At 38.6% G+C, this 23,165-nt stretch overlaps 1 protein-coding gene across 1 annotated transcript; it reads left to right on the top strand.

Annotated features, from left to right (window-relative positions):
- The first annotated feature begins 3,595 nt into the window (after nt 1-3,595).
- LOC148815904 (complement C1q-like protein 2) lies at nt 3,596-5,572 on the top strand. The gene is made up of 4 exons (XM_088904758.1): nt 3,596-3,725; nt 3,867-3,917; nt 4,918-5,052; nt 5,292-5,572. Exons 1-4 carry the CDS (start codon nt 3,596-3,598, stop codon nt 5,570-5,572), a joined length of 597 nt encoding a protein of 198 aa, XP_088760884.1.
- Nucleotides 5,573-23,165: the final 17,593 nt, after the last annotated feature.

Here is a 23,165-nt window from a genome sequence, read left to right as displayed (position 1 = left end):
TTAACCCTTTTTACATCTTGTGTCTTACTTCACTATTATTAACTCCCTGTCCTGAGAGTGAGCACCAGGGTAGTTATTATCCTGCTCCCTCTGAAGTGCAGTGTCAAGTGCTGCTCTGAAAAGCCACTCCACACTTCACTCTGTTCCAGCTCTGTTGAGTGGATTAGGGGTTCAGGGATTGAGTGGCTTGCAATAATGAAACAAATCCTACCTGGTGACAGATAAATAGCAACAGATCAGAGATAAAAAACATAATAGAAATTCAAGGTGGTTGGTTTCTTGTCACAATGCAGGTAGAAAGACAGGTCTGACGAGACCAATAAAGAAAGTGAAAAGCTCATCAAGTGACAACGCCAGAGGCAAATCAAGACAGAGAAACAAGGAAACGACAAGTAAATTGAATGTATTAAACCCTGCCTTCTTGAAGGACACTTGGAGGTTTTGAGATTTTTGAGTTTTCATGGTGTTTAAATCAACCTGCAGAAGGACACAAAGTGAATCCTCTCTCTTTTTCCATTTTATAGATAATGTTTTGATACATTAAAAGGTAAAATAATTTTCTTGTCCTTCGTCTTGAACATTATGTATGACGTTTCTTTTTAAGGAATATTTTCAATACAGTGATGATAAACGGACAGTGCTGGAGACCTGGAATGGGTGTTTAAAATTTTGATCATGTTCTGCTGTTCCCATCTTAACACACTCCCATACATAACTTTTATCTCACCCATCCAGTTCACAACTACACTTGTTAGGGAAAATGAAATGAGAAATTCTTCTTCCTGGTATCTGTAAGGATCTAAATATATAGTATGAGAGATGTGCTGGTAACAACTCTAAAAAATACAAGTTTTCCTGACTCCCCAGACTGTCCCAGAGTATAAAGAAAACACTGATTGGACACTGAACTCACTGTGTTTTTTGGGAGTTGAGTATACATACTGTAACACACTTACATTAATATTCACTGAAACTAATTTTTGATACAGAGATATTTCCTAACTGATAAAAAATCATTCATAATGTGAAAATAATTCTTAATCTGAAAACAATGTTTACAATAGTGTGTTAGAATTTATTATTGCAAACGTTATTAGTGTGTTAGATTATCTAGACTGGGTACTGAACTATGACACAAGAAGTGGTTTATATACTGTATAACTGTGACAGAATTTGTAAAAGGAAGGTACTTTGCAAACCTGAGCCAGACTCACTGCTTCACACAACACCTTTAACAACTAAACTGCTGGTCCATGGAAGACATAGACATAGAAGAGCATAGAAGAGACACTTTGTATTGGCAGCATATGCTTCAGTGCTCTGGGAGTGTTTATAGCTTTGTGAGTTTAACACTTCATGACTGAGAGCTGCTCTTTGTGGCAACAGAACCCACAGCAACAATGACATTCATCACCATCTTCATCTGGACACTCCTTATCTCTGCTCAGGGTCAGGGTAAGATCTATGCACTGTTAATAAAACTTATCAGTGTAACAGGCCAGGACAGAAATGACATACCTTTATAATGGTTATTACAGGAGGCCTGTCAACAGAGATACATCATTTGCCATAAATCACTAAATAGACATATTGGATAAAAATCAAATTTCTAGCAGATTTCACTCCCATCTAAGTCACAGTAATTTGTCCGCTGGACTCTGAAAATCAATAATAAATAATATTCTAAACATATGAAAACACAATATATTAATTTATTTTGCTTAAACTAAAGGTAATGGTGACTCCCCTCTACCACCACTGGTGTGTAGCACTCATCTCTATGATTTGCTGGAAGCAAAAGTGTGCCAGTATGCTTCTGAAATTTTTAATGACCAAAGAATTGGTCATTAAAATAAAAGTCAGTAGGGAACAAGGAATACCAGTAGTAATGAAGTTGGCAGATTCTGTAATAGTTGGTAAATACACCTCTTGGAACACTTAGTGAGGAACAGGTACAGTAGGTTTCCACTTCTGGATCCTCACTGATAGTTCCTGTTGTTAGTTTTATCATTTGCTATTAAATTGTGATCACCTGATTTATGTATATTATTCAATCCTTTTAGTAAGGGAAGAGGAACTAAGGTTTTACCACCTGTGCTAGAACAGGCTATAGGGAACAATACTGGATATAAACAAATTTCCGAGGCTCAAACCCTACTAATACGTAAAGTCTGAGGCCCTAAGAATGCAAATTACACAAACCTCCTGATCAAACAATTCAGTGTATACTGCTGTACATTGTGTGCTTGAGGTGTCATGGGTAACCTGCCGGGGTGCTATAACCAGGTGGAACAGGAGGAACTGAAGTGGGACATACAGTATGAACATCTAACACATATTCAAGGTTCCAGTGTTGCTACTTATTTGCATAATGGGAGCTATTAAAAGTAATTTCTGGAGAAATTTAACCTAACTTTGTACCACGTGTACCAAAAGGCACCTTATGTCACCTATTAAACTATTAAACTTATGTAACCTATTAACTATTAAAATAGTAGTTTTGTCTTGAGTAGGATATTTAATTTGAATCAAGTGATAAAGAAGTGGCACTTCAATGCACAAACAACAGACAGGATTTCTTGACAACATGTGCTTTGATATTGTTTTTCAGCTACACATCAATACCTTATCTGTAAGAAAATAGAGAGGGTATGTTAAAAATATGAAAAGCAAGCCCGCACTCCAAGGTCACTACAGCAAACAAACGCTTCTCCATGCAGGTTGATCATCCACTGGTGCTGTTCAAACTTGTTATGAGTCCTTATTATAATGCTTCAGCTTTAGTCCAGCACTGAGTCAGTGAGTTTGCTCCCTCGAGTCAAACACATTCCCTAGTTGCGCTTTGCTGTGATACTAGTCTCAGCTTAATTCCTTGCTTTGCTTCTCTGTGCTCTGACCCTTGCTCATGTCTTCATCTTCTTTCCTGGATTCCCCTTGGCTTGTTTATTCCTACTGCCTACGTGGCTTTAAACCTTGCTTACAACCTTGACTCTATATTCTGGTCTTGCCCTTTGCAACAGAATAAGCTTCCACTTAACACTAATGTCAGTGCAGTCATTCAGTTTCACTCTTGCCTGTCTGCTAGCTGACTGCTCAGAGCTCAGCAGGTGGATTCACCCTTCAGTTCTGCAACCATTGCCCTTTCCAGTCAGTTTGCATCATTACAATAATGAGAAAAAAAAGAGAAGAGCTGATTTGTATTAACAGCTGCTGTAACTTTATCACATACAGCATTCTGAATCTACATTCTATATAAGAGTTGGGGAACCTCATACTTTCTGAATTGCCAATTGCATTGAAATTAATAAAGGATGAAAGCACATTTCTTGCTCTTCTGTAAATAATGTCCGATAGCACTACACAAACTGGAGATTCAACCTATACTGTATATTAAAATATTTTATTAAAGAAAAGAAAATAAGGGCACTGTTCATGCCAGATTGCTTGAGGCATCAACAGATACTATACTGATATGACTTTCACACACCCTCAGTCGTCAGTTAATATTCATCAGGCTGACGTGGGAGCTGTACTCTATAAGTACCTCAATGAAGTCAAAGAGAACATATTCCTGAGTCTTCTTTCTCCAGTAACGATGGAGTCTGCGGTTAAAGCAAAGAATGAAGTTTCCCGCTATGTACAGACTGACTCCCAGAAACAGCTCCATGCTCCTGAGGACAGCATGCAGCTGCATCTCTACAGAGAGATTGACAAGCTGCAGAATGGTATTGAGTTTTGTGTCTTCGAGGAATAGTGTGTCAAGAATACTTCCTGTAGTGGTCTAGTGTGTCCAAACTATAAATCTGAATAAAGAGTAGTTAATATTTTGATTTCTGAAGTTAAATCAATGTTTTATTTATGCCTAGAACTGGGCAGCCTGAAGAACAAACTGGAGCAAATGGAAAAGGCAAGAGAAGGTACTATTGTTGTTTTTTTTTTACATAGTGGACCGTATAGCATTTTTGTTGCAAATCTGCATCTTGTCTTCTGTACCTTTACTCTAAAATCTTCAGAAGGATGCATTATTTTCTCTGTAGTTGTATTACTTACAGGATCTTTCCTGGGATTGCTTACACTCAACTAAAATGTATTCTGATTTATTATTACTTTAAATACATATTTGTAGCATGTTTATTATATCTGAGTTTTATTGAATGTCAGAAACAGACAGAAATAGAAGGTTAACTAGGTACAATGATGAACATAAAATATTTAAATTAGTTAAGAGATCTGAGAACATCTTGGCTTATTTAAGATTATAATATGTTTTTAAAATTTAAAGAAATGTAAAATATGGCAATATAAAGAGATTTTCTTCATTGTATATAGTAAATACATCTCTAATAATAACTATGAATGTAAAAATTTTCTGAAGATGTTGCTATAGGTTTCAATGCAGGAGGCCAGTGCTAATCTGAAAGTTTTCAAAATGATCAAAAAGTTTTTTAACTGTACACACCAAAACATCAAACACTGATGAAGTGTTTCACACTCAAAACTTATTAGACCTAAACACTTGCACATGGGACAGCACATTAAAACAGGGAAACTTAGGTTCTTTTTAGAAAGTACTACAATGTGAGAGAGAAAAAATAGTCAGACGGTATAAAACCTTTTTATATCATTCACTTTCTCCAGTGCTAAAGCACAACATTTCACAGTGTATAATCTTAAAATACCTTATACGTATGTCACACTAACTATTAAATAGCAGTTTTGTCTTGAGTAGTATATTGAATTTGAATCAGGTGATAAAGAAGTGGCACTCCAATGCACAAGCAACAAAGAGGATATCTTGACAACATGACAATTTTGATATTGTTTTTCAGTTATACATCAATACCTTAACTGTAAGAAAATAGAGAAGCATAACAATGATTGGCTGTACTGGAAAAGTTGTTCTGTTTTAATCTCCAGCACTTCCAAAGATTGTCTTTTCTGCTTCCTTACGAACAACTGGACCTGAAAATACAGGACCGTTCAACACTGATACCACCCTGGTGTTTCGACGAATCATAACTAATCTTGGAAACTGTTACAACCCAGCCTCAGGTACCACAATTTAGGAGGTCAATTTACAAGCTTACCTCAAGTTGTCAATTTACAGTGTGGTGAAGCCACTGAAAGATAATTAATTTAATTATTTAATTAATCTCTAAAAATAATGATACCTTATAAAAAAATGAGTTTTTTGGTAAATAAAAGTCATAAAAGCACATTATTAAACTATTTCATTCAACATTCAGCTTATTTTCTCTATCAGAGTCTGATTTTTAAAACTGTCTCTGCAGGTATTTTCACTGCCTTGGTGAGGGGCCTTTACTACTTCACTGGCACTGTCTTTCACGAGGTCAATGTGAACACTGCGGTGAGATTGATGAAAAACAATGAGACGATAGTCACCTTATGGGAAACCTATGGACATACTGGTCACGGCAGTGTAAGCAATAGTGCCATCCTGCAACTCGAAATAGGAGACAATGTTTATCTCCAGCTTGCAGCAAACACGTATATCTTTGATAATCATAACCACCACTCCACCTTCCATGGGTTCTTGCTCTTTCCCAACTAACATACTACCCCGGCATTAAAGAGTGCTTTCACTGACCCTAATTAGTTCCAGTCTCAGACCATCTTATCTATATTAACGTTAGCATTAAGATTTTTTTTAAATTGCTAAATATAACTTCTTTTCTGTTTATTTTCTTACTTGTAATCTATATTCCTACAGTATACCATTCTCAGTTTCATGTATTTTAGTTTCTCAATGGTCCCTTGTAATTTACCTTGTCTTTTCTTTTTTAAATATCCTAATTGTTTTTATGTGTCTAGATATGTTCATGAGACTGATTGATTTCTCTGTTTTCTAATTATATTGCCTCTCATGTGTTCTAATCCAGTTGTTTGAATGCTCAATGCCTAATGTATAGATCTGAATAATTTGAAGAAAACCACAAAATGCTCTATGCATCATGGGACTGCTGTCAGGTTTTTTTGGTGAACTTGGATGGCATGATCTGGGTGTTGTAAACCCAGCTTTGCGTTGGGCAAGAGAGAGAAGACAAAGAAGTAAACAGAAAGACTTTAACCAGAGGATATTGATTACAGGCATTGGCCAAGACTCCATGAACACCTGTTCTGCTATAGAGGGATAAAGGGACATATTACTTGCTATAGACAACTAGCTACCGTAAATGCTATTACTTTAATAATTTATGTGTATTATTCGTTTCCAGATTCTGTAGTAAATAAAATAAATGTTTAATCATTCTGTCTAGGTTCTCTATCCTATCTATCAAATCTCTATCTATCTCTATAAATGGATCTACACATTGCTTCATGCTTTCTTTATGTACTTTCAAGGGACGTCCTGAATGGAGCTCAGTATAAGAACCTCTGGTCTAGATCAGTAGGTAAGATGAGACAGAGCTATCTGTGGTCTCCCTAAATTTTATCGATGATTGGTAATCCTGTTGTATTGTAACCATTTTATGGTTGGAGAAGTGTAGTATATTAACAAATGAAACCTTCTTAACACCACATTGCTTTAGTAAGAAAAGGTGAATTGAAAACTTGTTTTTCAGACTCCAAGTGATTAAGTTAGCCTTGAAATAACTAATAACCTTTACGGTAATAATTTGAAATGCCATTAATGTGTGATAACTGTAGGTTTAGGAACTATCAAACTTGCGTTGAATTGGTTGAGGTGAAAATGGATGGATGGAGAACAACTAAAAAAACATAAACCATTTTTTTCTGAAAAAAAAAGTTTTCAGAAAACTATCACAGCATGGATGAGTAAAGTGTTAATTAACTGACTTTCTTTTCTGCCCTGAGCTGTGTGTGGGTGTGGAAGTGTTCTGTTTCTTGGCTGAGAGCAGGTGCTTTGCTCCTGTAGGAAGTCCATCAATGTCTGTATCTGTTAAATTTAATTAAACTTGTTCTAGAGGTGATGAAGCGTCATATAGGAAAAATGAAGGAAACGACTGTTATGAAAAACAAAGAAAGAATGAGGAAGAAAGGAGTTAAACATTTTTAATTAATTCTGTTTTTTTAAAATATTTTAAAATGAGAACAAAATAACACACAACCTTTTACTGTGTGCTAAATAGGCTGAATGGTAACCTTTTGTTTATAGTTTTACTTATGATCCATATCTTATCCATTGACCATATCAGAAGAACTACTCTATAATGGGATCTGAAATGTAATTATGGCTGTAAAATGCTAGAAGGCAATGTAGGAACACTCCAGCAAACAAGAAAGAGAATGATTTTCATTCCCCATGAGAATATTAGAGAAAACATTTTCAGCTGTCAGTGAGCTGATTTTCTGATCTAATAAACTTGCTATAGATAGGTAGTGGTGTAGGAGGAAACCTCAAGCAGTGTCTGTTTTATCGTCTATTGTCTTTTTTGGCAAAACTCAGACATTTCAGTGAAAGGTAAAAAAAGTAATCTCCTATAGGTTCTGAAGCAAAAATGATTACATTTGTGTCGAAGGTCAATATTTTGTTATACTGCCTGATGCTGAGTTAGGGCCAGAACTATTGTAGGTTTAACATATATCCATGGCCAAACAGGATTAGTCATTTACAATATAATTGTAGCAACAAGGAAAGTAGAATGAGGGTAGGACTGAGGAGCAACAAGGTAGGGAAGATTTATAACACCAGGGTTTTCTGACCTCAGCCAATTAATGGTATTGCATTTAGAATGTTGTGCACAATTTTCACTGCCTCATAAATATTTGTTTTAGGCATCAGTTTGGAGATGTGCAATCAGATACCATACTCAAACCATATTAAACATTTGCAGGATAAGATTGTGTATGGCTTTGCTGACAGCTATGATGACTTTTCTGAACCAAAGAGCACAAGTGGTAGGTTATCTAAACCAGTGGTTCTCAAACTGTGGTATGCGTACCGGCAGTGGTATGTGGAGTGCCGCCAGGTGGTACGCCAAAAGACCCTGGAACTGTGTCGTGTGCGCTGAAAAATCAAGACGGGTTTTCATATTTTGTATTTTAAACGTGTTGAATACGCAGCCTACGTACTGCGATACAGTGCGCACTAATACTTCAGTGGACACAAGAGATACTCTGTAATTCTATACCACTCTATAGGAATGCGTGCTATGGATGCAAGTGACCAATTGTATTTAAAAAAGCTACTGTATCTCCAGCAAATAGAGAGGAAGGAGAATGTGCGTGATTTTGGAACAATGCCAAGTTGTACACACAGGAATGCATAGAAATACGTGCTACGAACGCTGGTAATCTTGTGAGCACAGGAAAGCGTGATAGATAACAGAAAAATTTTTAAGAACTGTTCTAAGTTAATTTGAGAAAAATACACCGAGCGTCTCCGTGTTTCGCTCCCATGTGCATGAAATAAAAACTTTAAATAAATACGGAAATAAAAACGGAAACGTGGAAAAATGCAAGCTTGCGGATTGCTAAAGCAGGTAAGCCACACTATTTTTGAAAAACCATATTTACCGTTGGCAAAAGAGCTGACACATATTATGTGTGGAGAAAAAGCTGCTAAACAGCTCGACCTGCTGCCCCCCTCCCCCTGAAAGACACAGTCATTCATAGAATTATTGAAATGAAGGATTATACAGTATCAAAAGTACACTGATAGAGCACGTTAAGATGAGCAGATGTTTTTCACTGCAATTAGATGTGTCTGTAGTCGATTTGGCCAATTTGCTTGTTTACGTTAGATACGAGTTTGAGGGTACGTCCCATGAGGACTTTCTATTCTGTAAGCCGCTACCAACAGGAACTACAGGAGAGCACATATTTCAGCTTCTGAATAAATTTATCGAAGAGAATGGCCTCGACTGGATAAAATGTGTCGGAGTTTGTACAGACGGTGCTAGAGCAATGACAAGCCGACATAACGGTGTAGTTGCACGAATTAGAGAGGTTGCTCCAGAAATTAATGGACGCATCGCAACATCCACCACGAAACCTTTGCCGTCAAGAAAATGCCTGACGATTTAAAATCTGTTAGACTCTGTTGTGAATTGTATCAAGGCTCGAAAAATTAATTCACATCTGCTTTGCTCGACTAAACAGGCTCACTCCTCTCACTGAAATGGTGCTTTTTTATTAGTTGTTGTTACTGTTTTTTTTCTGTAAAACACTTCAAGAAGCCACCTTTAAAGGTGCTATATCAAATACAGTTTATTATTATAATATTTATTATATGTATGTGTGAGTGTGTGTGCACGCGCGCTCATGTTGGTCATTGAGAATTTCTGGGGTTCCTATGATATGATGACTTGTAGGTGGTACTTGGATGCTTTGGTTGGATGAGGGGTGGTACTTGGTCCAAAAAGTTTGAGAACCACTGATCTAAACCAAGAACAGAAGGAAGATTAGTTCTTTAGGCAAATTGTTGAAGCCCTGACTTCACTTCAAGAAGTGGCTGGTAATTTCTCAGGTCAACTAGCTGCTAACTAAGGAAATGGCCTAGATGTTTGAATTACTTTCTCCCATTAATACCAAGTCTTATGGAACTATGACATTATGGGTTTAAATGTAATACTGTATATTTGGGAGAAAATGACAAATGTTAAATGAATGGGTTCACATATTTAATATAAAGGAAGGACAGAAAAGACTGTTAGGGACTATATTACAAAATATACAAGACTGAAAGATGAAACAAGAGACCAAAAAATTACAGACCTAATATAAAAAAGTAGTATAGTATACTGTAATAGTATAATGTAATCAGAAAGATATGTTGAATATGTTTTGTTATATTACCGAGAGATTTCAAATTTCTACACATATTTTATGTAATTTTTCAAAGCTATTTTAAAGCACCAATTATGCAAGAAATAATATTTTTCACTGCTTCATTTTAAACAAGACAAAGAAAATTAAATTAACATAACATACTTTATACTTCATCAATTTATGAGCGGACCAAGGTAGTTTTTTATGTATTCTTTCACTTAATATAAGTGTGTCAAAATTAAGTTTATAATTTTAGAAAAGCAGATTGTGCAGTAATAAGGCTGACTTTACAGGTCGTTATTTATGAAACAATGAATACAGACTCAAAAGTTGAAAGATAATTTAGAAAAAGACTCATTTTTTGTCTTCCCTCCACTATAAAAAGGTAGACACTTTCTTTCATTCTCGCATCAAACCCCAAGCTGAGCAGTTGCCTGTTACTCTCTACTTGTTCTTCCTTCTAACCTCCCCTTCTGCCTTTGTGATGACCAGACCCTTGTACCTTAAAAGGGCAATAAAGCTAGCAAACTTCAGTTCCAGTCTCCTGCTTCTCTTCTTACACTGCTGCCTGTACAGAGGGACATGATGGAGTACCGCTTCAATACTGTGCTTTAATATGGTGGACATATAATAACTACACTGGTCTATGGTAATCTATTTAAGATTGCTTACTGTGGAATGGAAGATCACAAGAGACTATGCTTATCACACCATAAAATGTTTCCAGAAGCTTAGTATTATTCACCTCAAACCCAAATAAATCAATTTCCCAAATAAATCAATTTCCTGTACTGCTATGCTCTGACATTTGGACCTTTACAGTTATTAGACACTTTGGACACATTTTATTTAAACTTCTAGGAACTAGTAGTTTTATTCAAACTACTAGGAACTACTAGCAACATAATCAGACACTGGGATTGTGTGGCTTAGGTGCCAGACTTTTAAATATTCTTAAAATACTATTAAAATATCACAGTGTGTAATCTTTTGTATAGTAACCTGTTCTATATATAATATAAAATTCCTCAGCTACAAGTTTATTAATTCAGTACTTAGAGGTAACATCTGGCTGCTGAAATTCAGCAGAAAACCTGTAATCTGTAATTCTGATTTGAGATTTTGGCTGACTCGAGTTTCACTTCAGAGTGCGCTCTGCTTTCTCAGGTTACAAATGGAATGAAGCTAATTTAGCCCATCTAGCCAGTTCAGTTGCAAGAACATAAGGTTTTTTGAAAGAAACCAAGATACTGGCTATCACAACATGATTGGATAGCTTGTCCCATACTCCCACAACCACAGGGTAAAGAGGTAACTCCTGTTCTTGGATCTTGATTCCTTTTACTTCCTACTTCTACAGTATACATTTCTCAATTTATATTTATAGTTTGTCTTTTTCTATGTCCATGTACAGTGGATATAAAAAGTCTACGCACCTTTATTGAAATTGCAGGTTTTTGTGATGTAAAGCCAGACCTTGCAACCAACAAAATTCAAGAGATAAACAAATAGATAATTATTAGGAAAAATAATTGAAATTAAAAAGCCTACAATACCCTGGTTGCATAAGTGTGCACCCCCCCCCCCCCCTGCCCACTAATACTTTGTGGAAGCACCTTTTGCAATTATTACAGCAGTAAGTCTTTGTGAATGAGTCTCTATCAGCTTTGCAATTTTATCCCACTCTTCCTTGCAAACAAATTCAAGCTCCTTCATATTGCCAGGGGATCTCCTGTGCACAGCCCTCTTTAGGTCATTCCACAGGTTTTCTATGGGTTGGGGTCTGGGCTCTGACTAGGCCATTCCAAGACTTTGATCTTCCTTTTCTGAAACCATTCCTTGGTTGACTTGTATGTATGCTTTGGGTTGTTATGAGGTTGGAAGGTGAAATTCCTCTTCATCTTCAGCTTTCTGACAGATGCCAGCAGGTTTTGTGCCAAAATATCTCTATATTATCCCATCTATCTTGACTAGAGTCCTTGTCCCAGCTGAAGAGTAGCAGTCCCAAAGCATGATGCTTCTACCACCATGGTTCACAGTAGGTATGGTGTTCTTTGGATGATGAGCTGTGTTGTCTTTGCACCAAACATATCTTTTAGAGTTAAGGCCAAAAAGTTCACCCTTTGTCTCATCAGACATTTTCCCACATGTTTAAGGGGTTATTAAATGTATTTTTTTGCACAATTTAGACGGGTTTGGATTTTGTTCCGTGGCTTCCGTCTCGCCACTCTACGCCATTGGCCAGATGTCTGCAGAATGCAGGAGATTGTTGTCACATGCAAGGAGTGACCAATACCTGCCAGAAATACCTGCAGCTCATTTAATGTTGCTGTAGGCCTCTTGGTAGCCTCCCTGATAAGTTTTCTCCTTGTCCTGTCATAAACGTTGGAGGGTTGTCCTGATCTTGTCAATGTCCCTGTGGTGCCATATTTTCTCCACTTATTGATGATAGTCTTCACAGTGCTCCATGGTACATCCAATGCCTTTGATATTATTTTATATCCCTCTCCTGATCGGTACCTTTCAACACTAAGATCCAGTAGATGTTTTGTCAGCTCCTTGTGGACCATGGCTATCCCAGTAGGATGCAACCATGAAAGTTTCAAAGAAATCCTATAGGAACAGCTGATTTTTATTTGGGGTTAATCAGAATCACTTTCATTGATGGCAGGTGTATGCTACTTACCTTTGGACATGATTTTGAATGTGATTGGTTAACTCTGAACACAGCTACAGCCCTCATTATAAAAGGGTGTACACACTTATTCAACCAGGGTGTTGTAGGTTTTTTAAATTCAATTATTTTTCCTAATAATTATCTGTTTGTTTTTCTATTGCGTTTTGTTGGTTGCAAATGAAGTAAGATGTGAAGACGGGGTTATTCTAAGTCCTTTCTGAATGAAGATTAGACTTCTAAGGCTGGAGTTTATGGCAGGAAGGGGGTTAACTGATAAGGATTCCAGATGCGAGCTAGGAGAGCTAGGGAACCCCCTGGGGACTAATCTCTGACCATTTGTCCAAAAAGCTGTAAACTGGTCAAACACGTGACCTCCCCCCTTTACCATAATAATGAATGACGAATCAGAGCAGCAAGGAAGGACTATATAAACACTAAAGTTTGTACCGGCACTTTGATCAATACTTCGGTTTTGTTGTTTCTTGCGGGAACCAAGACTTCAGCTTTATTGTTCCTTGCATGCAATAAACTCATCTGTTTAACTTCATCTCGGGATCCAGAACCTTATTCTTTCTGTTACACCAATTTGGGCGTAGTCTGCGGATGCTCCAGAAGGCGCAAAACTTCCCATCGGCAGGACAGACGGCCAGTGCTCACATTACTAAGAAGTAAGGACTCCTCTTTTTAAAAAAAAAGTCCCGACTCTTTCTGACCGATTGGGAAATCTCTGCTCCCTGCGAGAATCGCCCGACATGAGTACTGTAAATGTGAGGTCCTGGATACCTCTGGCCCAGGGAAGACACCGGTGTATGTAATGGGTGGTTTGCTGTAAGCGCAGAAGTTGGTCTGGCAGGCTGTGATTCACGGCATTGTGTACAGGCGTTCAAAACTGGTGTCGGGTGTATGCCTTAATTGCACGTATGAAACTGGTGTCGGGTGTGTGCCTTAATTGCATGCATGAAACTGGTGTCGGGTGTATGCCTTAATTGCACTGGGTTTTGAACGGGTTTGGAGCTTTACCGTGAGGCTCAGGATCGGTGTGGGCCTTAATTGTGCCCCGGGGTTCTGAAGCTGAGTGGTGCTTTGAATGCACGTATAATTCAGGATTGGGTCCTGAGAGTAGCTACGCTTTGATCGTGCACGGATAGGGGTGGCGTGGTTTTGTTTTGTTTTGTTTTGTTTTAAAGGGAACAGGAACGACGTAGATGATACATGTATGCTTTTCGTGTTTTCCTCCGTTTAAAGGGAGCAGCAGAGACGTAAATATAGATGTATGTTTCTGGTGTATTTCTTGTTTGTAAACATATACACACGCACGGTACATAAACTCACCTCATAATAAAAGAGCAAAGCACTAAGTAGCAGGATTTAAAGGACATTGAGACCTGAGAATCGCCCTGATTTAGCTCAGTGTGTAAGTCCACCCTGGGGCAAAAGCAGCGATGCTGGCGTTCTGGGGATGGTGAATTACTGATCAAGGAAGGGGGTTTTCTAGGTCTCGTTCCCTGCCTGTGAACAGTGTGGTGTAAGTCCTCTCTAAAGGCTCTGAGGGGCATTTAGATCTGGAGGTACAGATGCAGCCACTCAAAATGGGTGGGGTATTTCACGGTATACCGGTGGGCGTGTCGCATCAAAACGCAGTATCACGCGGTATCATGCGGTGTATCGCGACATTTGACGTCATACCGGAAAGTATCCGGAATCACCTTGTAAAACCGCCAGGAGGAGCAAATAAAGCTTAACCTCTCATGTACAGGATTTGAGCTTTTAAATTTAAACTGTGTGTCATTAAAAAGTTGGTATATTTTATGAAAGTAAGATTGCTCAGTTGGGCAAAAGTACACAACCTACCTTTATCATAAATATTTTAATTATGCAGAAATATTTTATGCATCAAAGCCTTTACAGAAGATATTACTCATATTATTAATAATGAAGCTGTAAACTCAAAGTATTACGCTGGTCCACATTATCTGTAACCGTCATTTTAATTTAAAAGACTTTATTTTTTCATCAACAAAAAAAAGTAACAACACAGCATTTCGTAGATCTAACTAACAAGGACGGGACATTAGGTAGCCAATATGATAAAGGAATAATTTACTTTTTTTTATTTCTTTAGCACATTTATTTGAACATTTCCATCGATTGTACAAGCACTGAAAAACTGTCCAATCCCTAGTTCGTCGGGCATTTTCTTTTACTATAACAGATGTACAAACTCCCTTGCTTTTAACAGAGTGTTTCATAATTTCTAACAATGAAAATTATTTAAACTGCGACACTTATAGTTCAACCAGAGTTCAAAATATCACAAGGATCCTCAAGAGCACAACAAAGACTGTTTTAAAAGATACTTGTACCAGATATATGAGAATCCAAACTTTTTTATCTATGTCTTTAAAATTTATCACACAGTAACAAGTCAAATTTCAGGGGCGTCCGTATACCAGAGATTATGGTACCTCTTCAGAAGGGTGTCAGCCAATCAGATTCCAGGACCAAATTATCTGTTTTATAATAGAGAATATGTAAGCACGTATCTAAATAAATTAATCATGATATTAATTTAAGGATATAAATGTCCAAATCTACAGATGCAGCCATTCAAAGTGCGCGTTACAGACACGTACCGAAGGTGGCGTCGCACAGTGTGACGCAAGATGACGCGTGGCACCGCAGTACGTGATTGGTTGACCGACAGGGGCACTCGTGGTCCGTTGGTCTGTCGTAGAAAGACTTACAGTAAACGTCTTTGCTGTGCCCGTTGTAGATATTGAATTTTACCACTGAAGGGAAATCTTAGTAGCTGAGCATAAAAAGAATAGGAGCATACTGTAACGCGTGTGAAGGCCATAAACGATATTAATTTTGGAACATAAACATCCAGTATATGGCTGGTCTTGGTACTTTAAAGAAAAAATACACACCAGTATTCCATTTCTCCCTAAACATTTTAAGCATCGAAGTCTTTAACTAAAGAGATACCAGAGTCAACAAGCATACTTATAGAATTTGATTAAAAGGGAATATAATATTGATTTGCGTATCTAAAGAATTTTATAACGATATGATTATATTCGTGTACTGCGACAGGGCTGTGTAGGGCTGTTTCACCTCCCTGTTCATGTGAGCTGTCTTGTAGCTTACCGGTTTACGTGCCTCACTAACAACTGGCAGGTTGTGTGTTCGAATCAAGCTGGTGCTAGACTTTCCTTTTAACAAACATTTCTTCGAAAAAATAGAATAGCGATATTATGGACAATCAATTGACTTTTATATTTCAAAATATCACAACATGATCGATTCTAAGTCATTTTTGATAACAATGAATAGTCACCTTCTTCCCTTCTGACAACGGTCCCTGCTTCTGCTTCCTGCTTCTATTGTGTGTGTGTGTGTGGAGTAAATTTTTATAGAGAAATGGAGGCTGGACAGTATGCGATACAATATAAACATTTATATTGATTTAAATCGTGTTTTGATTTAAATCGCAAACGCGTGTTTAATTATATGTGTTTTTTTTAATCTTAATCAGGCTAATGCAACATAAATTGATACAGTATCTCTGTCTTCTAGGTATCTTAATAAACTTTCAGCATAGCTTTCTACCTGTCTAGATTTATATTTCTTGGGATTTTAGGATCAAACGTGGAAGGATTAGATTGTAATCGTTTTTATTTTTCAAATACGTTTTAGAAAAGTGTAATCTATACCTGCCCAGACTGTACGCCTTCCTAAACCCCGCCTTTCACTAGTGTCCTGCTCTTCCCCGCGCACCCCAGCCGGGCGCTCTTCAGCCTGTGCCCGGGACGAATGTATATTTTGATATTTACACCCGACGCGGCACCGAGGGAGCGTCTGCATTTATAACTTAGTTTTTAAAATTAGTCAAGCAATATGAAGCATCTCCTTTTACTTTTAAGTCCCTTAAATACATTGAGCACAGCTTTCTCACCACTTAAGATTACTTTTTTGATACCATCCTTACACAAAGCAGAAACTTTCCGATGACATACAGTACAAGTGGAAAGATTACAGATTTTAATCGTCTTTAATTTTGTTACGTTATACGTTTTAGGAATGTTTCATCTAAACAAACACCACAAAACTATTCTCGATTGTATTTCTGAATGTTATGTTACACCTACAGTAGTTCACTGCTTTAAATACATCGAATTAAGAATGTTAGGTGTAGCACTTTAGATCTTTTTTTCTGAACCAGGGAAAATCTGATCATGTTTCTCTATAACAATAATAAAAAACTTTATTTTACATATCACCTTTAAAAGTGGCATCTCAAAGCAATACAGTAGATCGAAAAACAGTTAAAAGGGACCAAAGTAAATACCAGACAAACGCAAATGCGTTTTTAATAAAATGCTTTTATTCATTCAGCAGAGATTGAGAGGGACATCCAGCAGAGAGAGACACACACACCGGTTTCCATTGACAAAATTGTTTTTTTTCAATTCCTCTTGTCTAACAGGAATGTTTTGTTTGTGGACAGACTGTTAGACTAGAGGAAAAGAGCGCCTCCTTGTACGAAGCATTTCGTTGATCCGATCACGAATTCTTTTCCAGTCGCACGAAGTAAGGGTTGAGAATCTCCGATTCACCATGCGACTAATGGTTTCCCGGAGATTGCAAGGCAAGGCACTTTTGCCTCTGGACCCATCGAAATTTACAGACGTGGTCCACCCTCAGTAAATTTCAAAAGTCACAAGATTTCGAAACACGAGGGCGGCGTAGCGGTCGGCTCTTGCTTTCCCGTCTATGCCGATGCACTGCAAGTACAACCCCCCCTCCATCTCCTGAGTGATGGGTAGCAGTTGGATATCTGGGAGAATTATTCGTCCCACTGGCGTCTGTGAATTCCGCTCTGTGAACGGTGCTTCCTGGGGGGAGATAGACGGCGGGGACAGCATCAACAAATTCCTGCGCGGTGGTGAGTGGAGAGGCCGGGATGGAGTGTCCTGAGGCGGTGTGTGCTCTGCGGGGGGCACAGCTTCCGCCAGGCATTGCAACCTGCGCGGCGGGGAGAGGCACTTTTCGGGAGACAGCTGCTCAACTGTTTGACTGCTGGAACATACTGTCTCCTTCCTCTGCATTTTCAGGAGTGTCTCTAGCCTCCCAATCCTCCCCAGTAATGCATCGTACTGCTCCCGCTGCTGCCGAAATGTCTCCACACAGATGCTGCTTCTACATGTTGGCACCCTGGCCAGTGGCCGAGAGCGGAGACCCACGGCCTGTGGCAAAATAACATAATTCATGTAAGAAATAAAGTCACACAGTAGTATTCATCAGTCGCGGAACAGACGTCAAAATAAACTTTTCTTTTTTTCCGTCTTACTGCTTTCTTTTTTACTGTCCTGGTGGTAGATTTCGAAGATCGTTTTGCCCGTGCGGTGTTTTCTTGAAGAACAGGCTACGAAGAAATAATTATAATTGAATTTAAAATTCAAAACGGCAATAATACCTTGTAATATGCGCTGTAATCGCGTATTTCAGATGAAGTCTGCTGTATTTGCTTACCCTTCGCTCTTTGGAATCTGGGGCGGTAGAAGCACCCCGTCTCTTCCCGTAAAAGGTCTTGGTCTCCATACTGTACTGTGGTCGCTGTAGTGCAGGTTCGCAGTTTTTTTTGTGATGGGAGCTCACCCAATCCCTTGGTGTATTTATGCTATATTCACATGTACGGCTAGAATGTTCATTGTCTTCCAATGAAAGGCGGGTGCCTTTTGCCGAAGTCGGGAGACATTAGAGGCTTGCCACACCCGGAGTGTTAAACCAACGCATTAGCACGTCAAAGCCCATTGAGGACCCGGGCGCAATAATTGTTTTGTCCCTTGATTTACTGATCTGCATTAATTATGGAAATCGAGTTCCTGCTCTTTGCAGACGACCTGGTCCTGCTGTCGCCCACAGAACAGAGGCTGTGTCAGAACTTGGCACTGCTGGAGCAGCACTGTCAGACCTGGGCGCTGACAGTCAATCTGGACAAGTCCAGAGTTATGGTTTTCCAGAATAAAAGACAGACCTCAGGGAAACAGGTACAAATTCACACTTAACAACACATTAACACCTAACAACAGGAGCAGGGACGAATTAGGCCAGTACCCACTATTGTTAAACATACAGAAAAGAATATTAAAGTATTGAAGTATTGGCTTTAGTATTAGCCATACAGAACATTAAAGTGCCCCTTTTCCATTCAGCAGGTGCCTGAGCCGCTGTGTCCTATCTTCTGACAGTCGCCGTTGTGAATGTCTGTAGAGTGTATCTTATTTTTAGTACTATATTTTTGTATTATATTCCCTATTAATCAAACTCTAAGAGTATGTATCGGTTTGTCCCCTCCTCCCGCCCCTCTCTGTGTACAGTAGAGCCTCCTGTCCAGCCAGCACATGTCCACAGACATTCACAACGGCGACATATCATAAAACGTTTGAACATATAGTTAAATTATTAGTTGTTTTTCAGGAAGTTAAAAAACCACTTGAATTACTTATCCAGTCTCTCGAAATAAAGTTATTTTTCAAGCAATGCAACAAACGTCGGGGAATGTGTTTTTTTTAATCCAACATTTACAGCCACATCTTAAATCTTGTCAGTCAGCTCTTTTTTCTCTATTTGAATTGTGGCTTACACATCGCACGACTTTAAAAGCTAGAAAAACAGGTTTCGATTCACATTAGCTGGCGAGCCTTGTTTTGTCAAAGGACAGCACAAAAAAACGGACAATACACAGGGAGAGAGAGAGTTTTTTACCCTCTGTCAAAAAACCCAAATAACCCGGGGCAGAGACTCTGGGGGGATCATTGTGTGGTACAGAGCGGAGCTCAGTCAATTCTTATGGAATGTGTTTTCTTTCTTTTTTTCAGCATGGAATAAACCTGTTACTTGATTCATATGGATGCCCGGTTCCACCGGGGATTCAAAACATTTATTTTTTTTTTTAATCGGGTATCTAAGGGAATAGCAGTATAACCCTGTTCATGCACAGACAGTGGCATGTTACATTATTAATTTGGGTGCCTCCTCTTGCCAGAAAGCTCTAAATTGCATTTTGAGCGCGGTTTTTGACTTTTTTTAAATTGCAACCCATAAATAAGTCCGATTGCAAAAATGCACTTGGAATCTGTCCAAGCCCTACTCTGTCAGGCATTTTCTTTTACTGTAACGGACACAAAAAATCCCTTGCTTTTAACAGAGCGTTTTATAATTTCCAACACCGAAAATTATTTAAACTGTGACACTCAAAATGCAATTTAGAGCTTTCTGGCAAGAGGAGACACCCAAATTAATAATGTAACATGCCACTGTTTGTGCATGAACAAAGTTATACTGAGATCTCCTTAGATACGTGATTAAAAAAAAACATAAAAAATATTTTGATTCCCCGGCAGAACACATTCCATAAGAATCAGCGCTTTTACAGTATATATCGCCTTTAAAGGTGGCTTCTCAAAACGCTTTACAGGATAAAAACAACAAGAACAGCAACAACAACAATATTGTATTTCATTGCACTTTGAAAACCAAGTAATAACTTAACTATATGTGCAAACGTTTCATATGTCGCTGTTGTGAATGTCTGTGTAGTGTATCTTATTTGCCTTACGTCCTGGTTATCTCGCTCGCCCTCCCCCCCTCTCTCCCTCAATTCAATTAAATTCAAGGTGTTTTATTAGCATGACAGATGGGTACAATCAGTGTTGGGTATGTACTTTGCTTTGAGATTCCACTTTTAAAGGTGATATATACAATTTTAACTAAAATAAATTGATATCTTTGTCTTCTAAGTATCTTAATAAACTTTCAGCATAGCTTTCTCCCTGTTTAGATTTATTTTTCTTAACTAGTATACTTTAGATCTTTTTTTCTGAACCGGGGAAAATCTGATCATGTTTCTCTATAACAATAATAAAAAAACATTATTTTACATATCACCTTTATGTGATATCACATAGGACAGCACCACCCTCTGTCCTATTGATCACCACAGGTCTAATAAACATTTTTATTCCATCGCTATCTCTCAACCAGCCTTCGATAACATCTCTCTCAGAAATGGCTTCTATAGATGATTCAGATATGTTGTTAAATTCTAGCTTTCCAGTGTTATGTTTCCAGCTTCTCATTCGTCCCCTTTAAGAAGGTGTAGACCTTTACAGAATACCTCACCACTCATCTGTCTCGTTCAATCCTCATATTCTCTGTCTTTCTCTATTTTAGGAAGCTTTAGTCCTTATCCCATTGCTCAGTATCCAGTAACATCCACGGCTACATGCAGAAGGTATATCCTAGACCAGGTGTGGACTGAGAATAAGAACCAGAACCCAATTAGTCGTTGCTGAATGGATCCTTCCTCTAGGTGCAGTTTGGCCAAACTGGAACCCTAATTTCTTGGTAGAGCTGAGTACATAGCGATCTGAGGTCATACTTCTGAAAGAAAGAGTCTGCTCTACTCAGTGTCCTCAGAATGTGTAGCCTAACCACCCCAGGCTCTTCATGACATAGGTCATCTTGATGTTGTGATATCCCAGCCCTCCGTGCACAGACAGCATGCTGCTCTATTCTACTCCCTCATATTCCAAAGCTGCACCTGCTTGTACCTGCAGCAGAGGGTCTGGACCTTCTCTACTGGGCATTTCTGAGTGACAGGTACTGTATCACTAGTACGGCAGTTTGGCCACGGGCATCCAGATAGCACCTCTTCTAGTAAATGTTGGCTCTTTGGCTTTAAAGAGTCAGTAAACCTCTTTCACTACCATCTCCTCAGGCACCTCCTGGACCATCAGCAAAACAGCCAGTTCCGTCAGCACCCTGCTGTAAGGACTCAGTCTCCTCCAGCTCAGCCGCAGGAACAGGTCCACATCTGTCCTCTGGTGTTCACTCATACTCTTTGAGTTGACCTCCCCTTCTGGTCCCTATCAGTAACCACCCTGGAAATTTCATCTAGAATTCTTTGATCACTGGCACAGGTTTGGTGAAAAGACTAATAATTTATGCACACTTAGTTCGAATGGTTATTTCTTATCAATGACAATGCTGGCCAAAAGAGGGAGACAGATCACTGCCTCTTTATTGGAAGAGCACATTCATAAAGCAAAGAAAATAACCCTGTAGTTCTCATAGCATACAAGAGTTCCCGTTGTTGGAATTTTCTCTTCTAAGCCAGTGATTACATTTATTTCTAATCATGTGAAGAAGGACTCTTCTCTGAAATTGTATTAACATACTTTTTTTGTGTTCTGAGTCTTGGGTACACCATTAAATTGTCCTTTTGAGTAAATTACATCATGGATTTTTTACACTCAAGTAAATTCTTTTAATTTGAAAAGTACAGTATCTGGTTTTGCACTGTAACAAAAAGTTCACTCACTTGCTGTATGTTCACATTAAATATTGTTTAAATAACAAACATAAAGTCCATATACTATATATACTTCTAAATATTCATATGAGCTGGTGTGAAAAAGTACAGTAATGTTATTATTGTCTTCATCTCATAACAGTATGGTCACTCACTGTCTCTCTGAGGATCCACTACTGTCTGTGCCCACAGTGACCCTCTGTAATATGCCAGCTCATCCTGAGCCCACAGCCCACACTCTATAAATCACAACAATAGATACAGTAGGTGGGGTTTGTCTGAGATTGGAGGAAAATATAATTTCTTGGAATATTTTATTCTATTTCTGTTTTCAAGTAATTAGGGAAAAAGATTCAAAGAGATTCGCACATACATTTAAGTCTGTATCGTTTCATACTTGTATTCTTTTAGTTACATAGTGGCATCACAAGATGCCCTCCTCTGTTCCCCAAAGTTATTGTCACAATTGCTACTCCTCCTCTTAAGGGCGCTCTAGCCCTTCCTTGTTCTGCCCCATTACCTGCACCTGTTTCTTATTTCCGTTTCACCTTAAAAGCCAGATGCAGACGTCACTCCTGGTTCCTCATTGAATTCTGCTTCGTGAGAGCCCGGGGTCCTGCTGTGTCTGGCTCCATTATGGTTTTAACTTTCTGTTCCTGATTCCCCGCCCCGCCGGTCCAGACCCAGTTCATGGTTTTATTCTCTGGATGGATCCCCTCGCCTTGGACTCTACATTCTGTCTTAGATTAGCCATTTGGATTCACTCATGGATTGTTCGCCCCGGAATCACTCTCCCTGGACACCTGCACCCCTTGGACACGCCCCCTGTCTCCATACCCTCTCCCGTATGACTTTTTCCCCAGTGTTTCCTCACAATTCCGGATCGTGTCATCTGCATAGGGCCCAGAAAGAACTGTTTCGTGACAGTTATCTTCCGTGTGTGATCCTCCACACAAGCTTTTCACCTGATTTCAAGAAATTAGGCACAATGCTGAAACTTATATACTGTAAGACTTATTTACCCCCAATTGTTTTTGTTGTCTTGTAATCAGTTTCTGATAACTGCATTTCTACAAAGGTCTACTATTCTAAGAATGACAGTTTGCATTGGCAGCACATGCTTCAGTGCTCTGGGAGTGTTTATAGCCCTGTGAGTTTAACACTTCATGACTGAGAGCTGCTTTTCATGCCAACAAAACCCGCAGCAACCATGACTTTCACCTCCATCTTCATCTTTGTTCTCTTTCTCTGCGTTCAAGGTAAGATAGGCTTACTGGAAATAGATATTAAATTTGTGGAACATGTAAACAAGTATTGCACTACAAATTTGACCAATATTCTAATTAACTATGTACT

Source organism: Atractosteus spatula, chromosome 24, assembly GCF_055471065.1.
Source record: "Atractosteus spatula isolate fAtrSpa1 chromosome 24, fAtrSpa1.hap1, whole genome shotgun sequence".
Lineage (NCBI taxonomy): Eukaryota > Metazoa > Chordata > Actinopteri > Semionotiformes > Lepisosteidae > Atractosteus > Atractosteus spatula.
The sequence above is the reverse complement of the archived record's forward strand: the minus strand, read 5'-3'. Positions and strand labels throughout refer to the sequence as shown.